General features: G+C 33.4%; 1 protein-coding gene across 1 annotated transcript; it reads left to right on the top strand.

The window, feature by feature from the left end:
* The first annotated feature begins 12,848 nt into the window (after positions 1-12,848).
* Positions 12,849-13,929, top strand: LOC115977933 (abscisic acid receptor PYL2). The gene has a single exon (XM_031099965.1). It carries the CDS (start codon positions 13,032-13,034, stop codon positions 13,644-13,646), a length of 615 nt encoding a protein of 204 aa, XP_030955825.1. The 5' UTR covers positions 12,849-13,031; the 3' UTR covers positions 13,647-13,929.
* The last annotated feature ends 281 nt before the right edge of the window (positions 13,930-14,210 follow it).

The raw sequence follows: 14,210 nt of genomic DNA, 5'->3' as shown, positions 1-14,210 counted from the left end.
GGAGTTGTAAGGACTGAAATTGGATTGGACCTAAAATAGGATTGGGCTCTAACCCAAGCGGCCCAAACAATAAATTTGTAGAACGTGGATGAAAGAACTAGATCTATTCCAGAAGAAAAACGATTAAATTTGGTAATTTAAGACTGTTAGACACAAATAGGATTAGAAAATCTGTCATCGGAATAACTCGAGAAGTTTATATTATATTGTCTTGTTGAACAATAAAATTATACAAGAATGCACAGTCTCGTTCTCAAAAACCCTTCATTTTTTCCGATCCCCTTTTTTAGTACATCTTCCCATGTTATATACTACAATCTTGGTATCATCCTTACTACAATCTTGGTGTCATCCTTACCACACACGTGTAGGTTAGATTCGGGAAACTCCTTTTTGTCCCATCCAGCACCTCCCAGAACCATCAACCAGTAGCTGTAAGGCTGCTCGATCACTGTTCAAGCATCACTTCCACATTAATGCGGCCAGAGAGTTGGTTGAAAGGCATTTAATGCGGAGGTAGCAGCTTTTGAAGATATTTGTTTAACTTTCTTTTCTTACCCCTGGTCTAATGTCTAACCCTTAGTTGTGATGTAATTTCGAAGAAGGTCCATAATGATATGGCAGTCTTACTGACCTCGGACACTTGTTATCGAGATGACTTTTATCCTCGGACATTCGTTAGACTTATCTCTTATTATCTCTACTCTTCTCTTTACTCCGTTCTCTTTATAATTTCATCTAAACATCCTCGGATGGTCCAATGTCCTCGGAATTAGTACATCCTTAACAGTACCTCCTAACTAAATGACCCCCACAAGAGTAATGCTCGTTATTAATACTTTCTCTCGTCATTCTTCCATAGGCAACTAATGCTGGACTTGATGGCAAGGTTTGCTTATGTGTCATGATATCAAGGCTCTTGTATGTATAAGTTGGTTGATTCTCTTATGCAAATCAGATTGAGTGATAATCTAATCTCAAGCTTGTATCATAACTTAAATTGGACAAAACTTAAATACAGTTCTTTAAGTATTTTATCTTAAATATTATTATTGAATTAATTATTCATGTTTTTATTATTATTGATAATTGGGAGAAATGAGATTTGAACATTGAGTATTTCAATTGAAAACCTTAGAAAATGTCAAATAAGTTACAAAACTTTTGACACAATATGGTTGTATTAGAAAATGTCAAATTAGTTACGAAAATAGTGCTATTTTTTCTAAGTTCAATCAAATTAAAATATGTTATTAATTAGTCAATTGAACCACATTATTAGATTTAATTGAAAAATATAAGGTATGACACTCCAATAAAAGAATGAAAAATCACATTTTACTCTACCTTTTCCTGCTTCCATTCTCCATTATCTCTATTTCCACCCCAATTCCTTCTTCCATTCCCCGTTATCTCTATTTTCACCCCAACCACACATAGCATTGGGGAATCCAATTTTTCCAAAGAATTGAATGCAGCACTGCTGCAGCACTAGGCCACATCAAAATAACCAGCTACTCAAAAATAAAAGTCCTGGGATGATTGTATTTGTATCAGAAAGACAGTAACTTTTATCTCAAAAAAGAACGACAGAAACTCAAAAAATGAAATTAAAGGAATATCAGATGCCGCAGGCGTAGGACACACTTTTTCCTACTGTATACATATGCACCAAAGGCAGACGTAGAGTAATAAGTTTGTAATAAAGTCTTTAACTAAAAAATAAAAAAAAGTTTTCAATAAAGTCCGATTGACAGAAAGGTCTTTAACCATTGAAGCCATAGTCAATGCTTGATATTACAAATGATTAAAGTTTGTTTAGAGCTCCAATTTTAATTACAATTTGGATAATTTTAATCTAAATGCACTTGATATGGAATATATGTAATTAGCAAATGAATTAATCAAGGCACTCAAAGATTGCATGGATGAATATATAAGTGCAAGGCAAATATGTAAAGGGTAGTAGGGAAAAGAAACTAAAATTTAAGATAACACGACGATGTATTATTGAAAAGGAAAACCGAATAACTAAGTGTAAAAACCTCTCTGTGTCCCTTCAAGTCGAAATGATTCACTAGTGAATAAGTTGAAGTACAAAGATATCAAAAAGACTCTCAAAACCTAATCTATTCAAAGTACTTGAGCACTCCAAGCTCCAGCTATCACTAGATTTCACTGAGTCATGTCTTCACTAGCTTCTCGGATCCCGCAATACTGCCCGATCGCACCGCCAAGCCTTATTGGCTTATTTTGGCAAATACCCAATGCTTCCTAAGTTCCAAAACACTCTTTACACTTTGAATATGTGTGAGCTGTGTTTAGGTACAAATCTCATCTCAAGGTATGATAGTGGGAGATAGGAAAGAGAAGAGATTATAAAGAAATTCTTACTTAAGGATAAGTACTCTCTCTAAAATAGTGGGTGTTGTAGAAACATCTCTAGAGTTTTCTTTTGAATAGTCATCTTACAATTTTGTGGATAATGAAAGTATATATAGTATAAGTGAAGGGTATAAAAGTCACACTTAAAATCCTAGCTATCAGTGCAACTTGCGAATCATCTCGTGGGTTGGCCAAGTCACAAGATTACTTGCAAGATACATTGACTCTTTAGCTTCCGGCATGTGCTCCTCATGTGACCTTCAACTGTTTTAATTAAATCTTCACCACTTAAGACTTAATCCATTACAATTAAATCCCACAAAATACAATGAAATAAATTAATGAAATTACAATACATTTTGTCATGGAATAAAAACAACATAAATGTTATGTAAAAACCATAACTTAACACATCGTATAATATTTAAAGGTCATCAACTAGTCATTTTTCTGTAATTAATTCATTAATAATTATTTATTTAAGATCTTTTTTTTTTTTTTGTAAGTTCTATATTTAAAAAAAAAAAAAGAACGAAGATACTAAAGTTTTTCCTTTAGAAAGAAAGAGAGATTTTAACAAGAAGGATCACAACTTACAAGTCTCAAATGGGACAATTATAGAAAGATGTTATGCATTTTTTTTGTTTGTTGCTAGAAATAACGCACTCATTCACAAATATTGAGTGCATGTGTCATGACAAACTTTGATAGTTGTCGCTACCTTAAATAATTTCAATTTGTGGAGAATTTATTTGACCACCTAGTGATGTAAAAATAGATACTGTTTGTGTCATCTAATTAACACAATACATAACTTCAAAAGAGTTAGCCTAATAGTTTCTAAAGTAATTACATAGTATATGTGGAACGAGGACTCAAGGTAGTAACCGGAGTACAAGTTTCGGACACCCTCGATTTAAAAAAAAAAAAAAAAAAAAAAATTTAAACGCAATAAATTTCACATAATGAGCTTTACAACTTAAATTTTTTATTTGTTTGGGGAGTGTTGGGGAAGTGGTAGGGGTTCTAGGCTTCTAGGAAAACCGGATAAGATTTGTAGTGGCACTTTCCGTTGGCCCAAGGCGTTTTGCATTTTCCAATTCATAGGCCCATATAAGATCAAGGAGTACAAGAGACGAAGTTTGGGCCCAATAGAGTCATGTGCCAAGGTCAGTTTGGGAAACTCATTTTCATATGTTTGGATTTTGGAGTTCGCAAAAGCAATGGATTCCATTCAGAGCTTGCATGCAAGGAACCCATGATTTGGTGGGCTGTCAATCAGCCCAAACCTAATAACAATTATAATTTTTTAAATCGGAAACATCTTGGTTAAAAACACCAAAAAAGTTTTTATTTATTTATTTTAAAAACACACCAAAAAAATTAGTTATGCTACTAACTAGTTCTAACAAAAATAAAAAATAAAATTGCTACTGTTTATAAAAAAGAAAAGAAAACTAAGGTTATGTTTGGTAACCGTTTTTGTTTTTTTATTTTTAAAAACTTGTTTTGGAGAATATAAAGAAAAAAACAATTTTCTTGTATTTTTGAAATAAAAAAACATGTTTAGTTAGTTGAAATTAAAAAAATAGTTTTACGAAAAAAAATAAAAATACTAAAATATGTTGTTATTAGGATTTGAACTCTAATACTAACTTGTTAAATGAGACAAATTCATTAAATCAAATGCATTTTTTCTTTAACTTTTGAAAACTAGAAATTGAAAGTAGTTTTTTGCATGTTTCAGTTTTCTTCAAAAATTGAGTTTTGAGAATAGTTTTTCTTTTCTGTCAATTTTTAGTTGTCAAACAAGTTTTTTAGTTTCAAAAATAGAAAATTGTTTTTGAAAATAAAAAATAAGGGAAAAAACAGTTACCAAACATACCTTAAGGTACTATGTATAATAGAAGGACTATATTAAAAGAGAAGCATAATAATTTAAACCCAAAATAATTTGTTTGTTAAGACTATAAGTGTTCTTTTGGCTCCAACTTAAAAACTAACTTATTTTACTATTTAGCTTATTTTTGCTACTATTTATGGGCCCCACTGCACTTTGGGTATTATTTACGAGTCCCACTATACTATTTCAGCTAACTTTTATTTTTATCTACCATACTTTCAACAAAAAGTTTTCAGTTTTAGAAAAATAAGCTGATCCAAAACAGACCCTAAATATCTACAAATGGAACTGGAAAAAGCAAAGATCATTGCTTGCATGCAGGAAGGAACCCATTGTTTGTAGCTAATAATTAACCTGCATTCACTTTGGTCATTGTCACATTTAATTAGCCACAGTGAAGATTGGTAAAAACATTAATGCATTATTTGGTTACAAAAGAGAAGAGAAAAAAGAAAAGAAATGAATAATAGAAAGGAAATGAGAAAGAAAGGAAATTAGATCTCTTGTTTATCTTTGGAAATAATCAAATAAGGAGAGAAGGGGAAAAGGAAAAAGAGAAAAATTCCTTTATTTGGTTTGCAATAAGAAAATAAATGAAAAGAAAATATATGTTTTTTACTTTTATACTCATATAAACGTGAAAGATGCATAAAAATTATGGGCAAATATGTAACTTCATATCATATTATATTATTTATGTGGACCCTAGCTTTTTAAAACCATTGTCTCCCTTTAAGGGTCCATTTGGATTGAACTTATTTTTGCTGAAACTGAAAACTGAAAACACTGTAGTAAAATAATTTTTAAATGTGTGAATAGTACCATGAGACCCATTTTTAATATTTTTAAATACGTGAACAGTGCACGCACTGTTCATGAATAGTAAATTTTGTCTATGAATAGTAAATTTTGTCTCTGAAAGTCAACATAAGCGGCTTGAAAAAAAGAGAAGCAAAACGCCAAACGCCAGATGCAGACGCGCAATCCAAACCGCACCTAAATCTACCCAAATTGGGCGGATTGTAAATATGTGGACTTAGGGAAATGGTTTCTGCCCTTTTGTTATCTACCATGCTAACTAAACGCAGAAAAAAACAACATTTTCTATCATTTCTCTTCTTTTCCTCTCTTTTTCACAATTTACAAATACATGTAAGTTCTTTTATTTCTTTTCAACTTATAGAAGTATAAACTTTGTCAACTAAAATTATATTTTAAAATATTTTGTATTTTAGAGAACTAACTTTAAAGAGATGTGTTCAAGTTACATCTGGTATAACTCTAAAGAGTTACACATTTTTTAAACTATTGGATTTAAGTAGATCCAACGATTAAAAAAAGACCATCATTATTACAAATATTTTTATTAGAATCTTATTAATTATCTTCATTTATTACATTCTAAACCTATTTCTATACCCAACAAAAGAAAACGTTTGACTCTCTCTCTCTCTCTCTCTGTATGTTTGGTGTTCAAGTCGTTTGTCTGACTCTCTTCATTGCTCCTCCACCATTGTTCCACCTCCACAGGTTGTCAACCAAAAAAAAAAAAAAAAAAATGCCGAACTGTTTCTATTTGTGAGTACTCTGTTTCTTAGGTCACCATTATTTTAGCTCATAGCAATTGTAGGTTGGTTCTCACTCTCTGTCTCTCTCTCAAGGTCAACTGTTTTTCCTTTTTTTTTTATTTATTTATTTTAATGTAATTCTTTATATGGGCTTTGCTTTATTGATTCATTTGTTTGCTAAGAAAGTAGAATCCTTTCTTTTTGTGAGCAGTCTGTTTGGTATCAAAAGAAATCAAGTCGAATTGTTTCTATTAATCTGTTTGGTACTCTGTTTCTATTTTTCCTTTCTTTTCTGTTGTGAGTGCTCTGTTTTTTGAGATGAATGCCATTTGAGAAATTACTATTTACGTATGTTGATGCTCATTTTGGGAAGCCTAGTAGAAGGAAGAAGCTCAGCAACATGGGCAGAAAAGAGTTAGTAAGTGGATAGAAAAGCCATTAAGCCTAAGTGGCAGGAATAATGGATTATGGGCCCATAAAATAAACAAATGGGCCTTGAGGAAGCAAACGGGCCTGAAGGAGCCTAGAGAGAGAGTAGTAGCAAATTCATGGGCAGTATGTGATGTAGAAAAGTGAGAATGAGTCACAACAGACCCGAAACAATGCAAGTAAAGAAAGTAAGGGGTTGATGGCAAGCCCATGAGCCCCAAGGATGAAGGATAAGATAATTGGGCCTGGGAAGACCAAAGGAGTTAGTAAAAGCCCATGAGGACGCAGAGTTAGAAAAATGATCAAGGAAGCCCAAGAGGAAATCAATGGGACAAAAGAGCCCACAAGCAATGTAATACAAAGCCTCTATCACTTTTGTCAAAAAAAAAAAAAAAATGTAATACAAAACCCAAATGACCATATTGAGTTAGTGAGAGAAGAATAAGCAGTAGGCCTAAAGAGGTCCAGCAAGCTGGGGTCAAATAACATCACAGCAGGAATGGCAGAGTGGTACGGTAGGAAATAGGGGCAAGACCGCGGAAGGAGTAAGAGAGTAGGTTGAAGGAAGAAGAGTCTACAATCAAGCAAAACCCAGCCCTTAAAGGGAGTAGACCATAAAGAATGAGGAATCAAAAAATAGCTCACACCATAAGAAGTCAAGGATGGGCGGCAGAATGTGCAGACGAGCCTCCAGACCACGGCAAACACAGCGGGCAAGTTTTAGACATACACAAAAGTAGAGCATGCGCAAGGCCCAGACATCACCAGCCTGTACCCAGCCAATACAGGGAGTGGTAGGTCATGGGTTAGAGGTAAGAGGGTATGGTTTGGTGGTAGGGAGAGGGGAAAACCTATTCTGAGATTCCTACTCAGGCTCTTTTGGGGGGAATATCCTGTTGAGATGACATACCGCCCAAAAGAAGCAAGGATGAGTGGGAAGCACTAGGTGCAAGCCATGAGGGATAGAGAGAGAGAGAGCACCCACACTGTAGCAGGTAAGAGTGCCATGACAAACAAACAAACAAAATAGTCTTCTTTGTCTGGTGATAAGGAGTGGCACAACCAGCACAGGTAAGTGGTGGTAGCTGAGCGACTTACAAACTAGTGGCGGTCGGTAAGGACACCCAGACCAGACAAAGGTAGTTAAGGGCTAAAATAGTAAAAACCAATCAAGGCAAACACTATATAAAGAACCCTTACCGTGCACAATAAGGGGATCACGATCACGGTAATAGTAAACTCTAGGAAAGAATCACAACATGGAAGCAAGCACTGAGAAAAGAAAAGAAAAGAAAAATAAAAGAAAGATAAGGAATAAGGAAAGAAAACAGAGAGCATAGAATGCCAGACATGCATTAATAGGTTGATCCCCTCTCTCCCTCTAAAGCCCTGCTCTCTATCAAAGACAAATGATTCTTTTTGGGCATAGGCCATTTAGGCCCGTTCTCTCAAAGCGATTAATTTCTTTTTCTGGGGAGATTATTCGTATTGAGGAAATGGTTCCCTTCTTGGTTTCAGTTCTATGACATAACCTGGCACAGCAGGTTGACATTTCCCTCTTTGATTCAATAAACTCATTACTATTTCTTCCCTACTTATTTCAGCTATTTTATGCACGGGGCACTTCTTATCGCTCCCCTTTACTTATTCTAAGTAGCGAACATATTTTTTTTGTTGTCTTTATTACATCTACCTGCCATAACTTTCCCATAGTAGCTCCGCTTGTCATGGGCATGTGACCAGAGTTTGGCAAACGGGGCGTAGTTTGTGCACAAGTTAGACCAAGGTGGGTTACAATTGGACTAGTCCCAACTCCCTTATCCAGAACACTTGGGCCTAGTACAACAGGAGGCAGCCCAACCAAACATTACAAAAAGGCCCACCACACTTACAATTAAGAAATTTTCAGGCTTTCTCAAACACACGAATAGAGATTATAAATTTTTTTTGTTTCCTATCAATTAAAATCATAACTATTAATCTACACTTTCAATAATTCTGTTACAACTTGTGTTTTGCAAAGGTATTTCATTGCTTATTCAAGAAACTGTCATAATCTATCTCGTTAATTATCCTCTAAATAATGTCATACTGTAAAAAACATAGACAACCCAATCATTACTAAAATGCAAAAAAACAATTGAAAACCAAAAGAACTAGACAACCACCAAACTTTACAATCACAAAGGGCACTAACGAGTGTTGTTTGGTTCCCTAGAAACTGCAGGAATTTAAAAAAAAAAAAAAAATTTAAAGTTTGAAACTTTTGTTTTTTCATATTATTTGAGACCCATTAAAACTAAAACTGAGCCTAATATAATCATTTTACCAAGTACAGTTGAATCTTTCAAGCTGATTTCTTTTGATACCAAACCAGCTAAAAAACATAAAACCCAAAACAACCAATTTCTAGGATTCTACTTTCTTAGCAAACAAATGAATCAACAGAAAATAAAGAAGAAATAGAAACAGAGTACCAAACAGATTAATAGAAATAGTTCGGTTTGATTTCTTTTGATACCAAATAGAGTACTCACAAAAAGAAAGGATTCTACTTTCTTAGCAAACAAATGAATCAATAAAGCAAAATCTAGATAAAGAATTACATTAAAAAAAAAAAAGGAAAAATAGTTGACCTTGAGAGAGAAAGAGAGAGAACCAACCTGCAATTGCTATGAGCTAAAATAATGGTGACCCAAGAAACAGAGTACTCACAAATAGAAACAATTCGACTGTTTTTTTTTTTTTTTTTTTTGGGGGCAACCTGTGGAGGTGGAACAATGGTGGAGGAGCAATATAGAGAGTCAGACGGAGACAAACGGAGAGAGAGAGAGACAAACGGCTTGAACACCAAATGTAGAGAGAGAGAGAGAGAGAGAGAGAGAGAGAGAGAGAGAGAGAGAGAGAGAGAGAGAGAGAGTAAGACGTTTTCTTTTGTTGGGTGTAGAGATAGGTTTAGAATATAATAAATGAGGATAATTAATGAGATTCTAATAAAAATATTTGTAATAATGAGGGTTTTTTTTTTAATTGTTAGATCTACTTAAATCCAATAGTTTAAAAAATATGTAATTTTTTAGAGTTACACCAGATGTAACTTGAACCCATCTCAACTTTAAAATTAAAAACATTGTTTGGTTAAACTTACAGTATTTTACATTTTTTTTTGCTGAATAAAAAATGGGTAGGGGGACAACCAACGTGGCAGTCTTACCTAGACGTGATCATAGTAGCACCCTACTCGCCAGGGTCTGAGCCCTGCTGGGATTTAGGAGGACCAGTGAGCCATAGCTTCCCCAACCCCACGAGGGGCGATAGCGATCCTAGGCTGCCAAGGAACGCAACCCCATGCAAGTCCATATTCAGACTCGAACATGGGACCTTACCCTTGGCGTAGCTCTTTGTGCATCACCTAACACCACTAGACCACACCGCCTCAGTGGTAACTTATAGTATTTTATAGTATTTTACATATACTGCTTGTTCAGTAGCTCCAAAATCAATGCCATCCTAATTCTTGTATTTGGCTATTAATATCAGATGAAGGCACCATTTTTTCAGTGAATCTTTTTTTCAAGTTCGTTCATACTCCTCAAAAAATAAAAAACAAAAACAAAAGTTCGTTCATACTAATTTAATAATAACACTTAAAAGTGTTCACTTTTTATTACATAAAATCAGAAGTATTTTTAAATTTAATCACGCACCCCAAAAAATATGTATTCTTATCAATTTAGTTCACCACAGGGCACAGAGGCTCAACTTGACAAATTTCAGGCCAAAATAAAACCAATAATTGTTACCATAATTCATAACAAATTTTGTGGCACGGTTGTATTAGTATTATTTTTTTTTATCATATATATTTTTAAAACCATATTAATAATAATATATAGGTGAAAACACTATTTTAGTTCTTATATTTTGAGGTTACAATTAATTTGGTCTCAACATTTTGATGCCAGTCAATTTAATCCCTGTTATTTTCAACTCACATTTAATTTGGTTCCTATTGCTAGCTCTCTCATATTCAAGTGTAGGTTAATGGTAGGAACCAAACTGAGTGTAAGTTAAAAATAACAATGACCAAATTGATTGACACTAAAATGTAGAGACCAAATTAATTGTGACCCCAAATTGACTGTTATTTTCAACTTACACTTAATTTGGTCCCTATAGTTAATTCACTTATATTCAAGTATAAGTTAATAGTAGGAACCAAATTGAGTGTAAATTGAAAAAAATAAGAACTAAATTGACTAGCACTAAAATGTAGAAACCAAATTAATTGTGATTCCAAAATATAGGAACCAAAATAGTGTTTTCGCCTAATATATAAACACTCTTCCCATATTTGTAAACATTACTAAAGAAATTAACAACATACATGTAGTCATTTTGATTTTCTAAATTGTTACCATAAAAATGTGCTGATATCATAAATGATAACACTGTGTTAATTGTTATTATTTACCATGATTGTAATCATAAATGCATGACAACAAATTTACGCTAAGAAATTTCTATAAATTAAAAAAAAAAGGCTTAAAATATTGCAGTTGACAATGGGTTAGACCTGACGAATCCTGCATTTCGGAGTTTTAATTAAACCAAAAAAAGAAAAAAGAAAAAAAGCTAGAATCACGCGAGAGTTTGTTAGAGTTTTCACATGATCCACGAATCTCCAGCTTGCCCTTTCAAAGATTGCGACCACTAACTTCTTCTCGAGTTTATTAGTCTTCTTCTCCATTTCCCTTCTTACCCCCACATACCCCTCATACATCTTCATTTTACACAATATTATTATTATTATTATTATTTTTTTTTATATTTGCTATATATATATATATATATATATGTATTTTGCTTCTTACCATTTTTAATATTTGAGTCAAAAGTTTAGGGCTGTAACAAACATTGTCATATTCTAATTCAGATTTTAGGGTTTGATATGTGGAGATAGTTTTGTTTGATGTGGCGTTGTTTGATTTGAACAGTTGTTTTGGTCTCTCGGACTTTCGATCTGTGGGTTTGGGTTTTGATTTTGTGGGTTCTGAATCTAGCTTGTAGTTGTGAGTATTGGAGTTCGACCGACCATATCGATCAAAATGGCGGCTGACAACGTTAGGGAGAGCTAATCTAAATTGTGACTAGGTCGTTCCAATGGTGCAAACATCGACCTTGGTGGTGTGTCTTAAAAACCTCCCCAAAATCGCCCTGCTTTGAACCGTTTTCACCCACCCCTAGTTTAGGTTAGATTAGGGTTTTGGGTTTTGGATTGAGAATTTGAGATCTTTTTTACTTCATAGTAGAGATTGTCTATTTTGTTGTAAAATTTTATATTTTTGTGAATAAAGATGTATATAGTACTACATTATTTAAAATTTTATTTTACAAAAAAAAAAAAAAAACTTCATTTCATTTGACATGTGTTCGTTTGGCATAAACTTATTTTACTTTTTGTTGAAAGCGAATTAAAGTATACTTATATTTTAAAAATATAAGATTTTAAAAAACTGTACATAATAACACTTTATATATTTTCAGATTCATAAAATAAAATCTTAATTATGAAATAGATTCTATCTATTCTCAATATTTATGTTTGTAAGCTTTTTGTAATAGAACTTGTAGTGGTGCATTTTCCATCTTCTAAAGGGATAAATCGAAAAATCAGTTATATTCTTGACATAGACCAAGGGCAACTTCATGTGAGTTTTAAATGAGTTTTGGTTGACATTGTGGCATTATTCTCTAAACCCATTCATGAATCATGAGGTTGAGAATTGCCACTCCAAAATTTATGTGATGATTAGAAGTAATCAGTTGATTAAAACCTTCTTAATAAATAAATAATTCCTCATAAAGCTCCTCTCTACCTCGGGTCCCTCACAGCCGCCTGAGCAAGTATATTTATTTCCCTTTAACAAAGCCCACCCATGCATGTTCCCAATAGACAGGGCAATATAACTAAGTTTCATAAAGACAGGCCCTTTCCTTTCCTAATATAGTTCTGTTGTGGTGCACTTCTATATACTCTTAATTTAAACTCAAATACAATTTTAAGTTCAAGGACAAACATTGTACCGACAACTTATCAATGAAAAATAAAAATATATAATTCGAACCTTTTTTTCCCTTAAGACTATTGATTTGACTGTTGATGTTGGTGCCTAATAAAAATAATGTTAGGACACATTTATTTTTACATTCAATTTCATAATTTGTAAATTTGTACAATTGTGAATGATCAACCCAAAGTGACGGGCTTATGTAAATAAAGTAACAAAAAGTGTTTACCACTCATAGTCTTATATATCAAATATATCATGAAATTATGTGCAAAATTGGGTATGTTCTTATAATTATTTTGATAAAAATAATAATTAACAATGAATTATGCCTAAATGATGTTCCTATAATCATCAAATTATGAAAAAAAAATATATATAAAAAATTGTATATTCCTCACATTATTATTAAAAATAATAATAAAATTGCCAAAGGGCATATATGTCTAGAAGAAAGGGATAGTCCCAAAGAACAAAAAGCTCACTCATGTGTGTTCTCATATGATTGCTCACTATTTTCCTCCATGAACACTACCAAAAGCCTTACTTTTCTGCACTAGAAAGCATCCTTCTCTTCCTCTTCTTCTTCTTCTTTCATTCTAAATTTGCTACAAAACAGAGTTACTTTACAATACGTATTAGAGAGTGGTGCTATACTGCTATCCCATATTGGCCATGGACCCAAACCAAGTTCCCCCTCATGGTCTAACCCAAGAACAATACCTCGAGCTCGAGCCCATCATTCACAACTACCACCAGTTCGAACCCTCACCCAACACATGCTCAGCCCTAATAACACAACTTATCGATGCTCCAGCACATGCTGTATGGCCTTTCCTTCGAAGCTTCGAAAACCCTCATAAATACAAGCATTTCATCAAAAGTTGCAACATGAAAGGTGATGGTGGGGTTGGAAGCATAAGAGAGGTCACGGTGGTTTCGGGGCTTCCAGCCTCGACAAGCACCGAGAGGCTTGAGATTTTGGATGATGAAAAGCATGTATTAAGCTTTAGGGTTTTGGGGGGTGAGCACAGGCTCAACAACTATAGGTCAGTCACTTCTGTGAACGAGTTTAACAAGGAAGACAAGGTGTACACCATTGTGTTAGAGTCTTATATTGTAGATATACCAGCTGGGAATACAGGCGAGGATACGAAGATGTTTGTGGACACTGTCATAAAGTTGAACCTTCAGAAGCTTGCCTCAGTTGCCATGGCTTCATTGCATGGACATGAATTCGATGGTTGCAGTGGTGGTGGTGGTGATGGCGGTGGTTTCGATTCTGTTTAAATTTTTAGTGGTCGGAGACCAACCTGCAGAAATGGGAGATTTGTGTATTGAGTACCACTTGTTTATATTATTATTTTTAAAGTATTGTTTTTTGTTTTTTGAGGAGCTAAAGTATTGTTTTTTAAGTTGGATCTTAATGCCTTTTGTTTAATGGTTAGATAGTTGGGATTGGTTTCTATATTTGGGTTTGTTGGGTGAATTATTTCAGTCGTATTGTTAAAGGCTATTATTTAAGTTGTTTTCATTTTTCTCTTCAATAAAATGCTGAAAGTTAAACCAGAAATATCTATGTTTTTGTTTATTTTTTTGAGAGAGAGAGAACCACACTTTAATTCAAAAATAATGTTTCAGTTATTAAAATATCATATAAATCTTTATTTTGTAATTGTTTTTAAATTAGCTAAGTTTTATTTGTTAGGATTCATATATATAGTCAATTCTGAGAAATTTGAGATTAAAGCTTTGTTATTGTAGTTTTATTTGTTTTATTGCTGACGATAAGAATTATTGAGGACATGATTACATGATGATCAGTTTTGCCTTTTCTATTTGCTTTTGTACATA

Source organism: Quercus lobata, chromosome 2 (genome assembly GCF_001633185.2).
Source record: "Quercus lobata isolate SW786 chromosome 2, ValleyOak3.0 Primary Assembly, whole genome shotgun sequence".
In the NCBI taxonomy this organism is placed as follows: Eukaryota; Viridiplantae; Streptophyta; class Magnoliopsida; order Fagales; family Fagaceae; genus Quercus; species Quercus lobata.
Note: the sequence above shows the minus strand (reverse complement) of the source record. Positions and strands in the feature narration are given on the sequence as shown.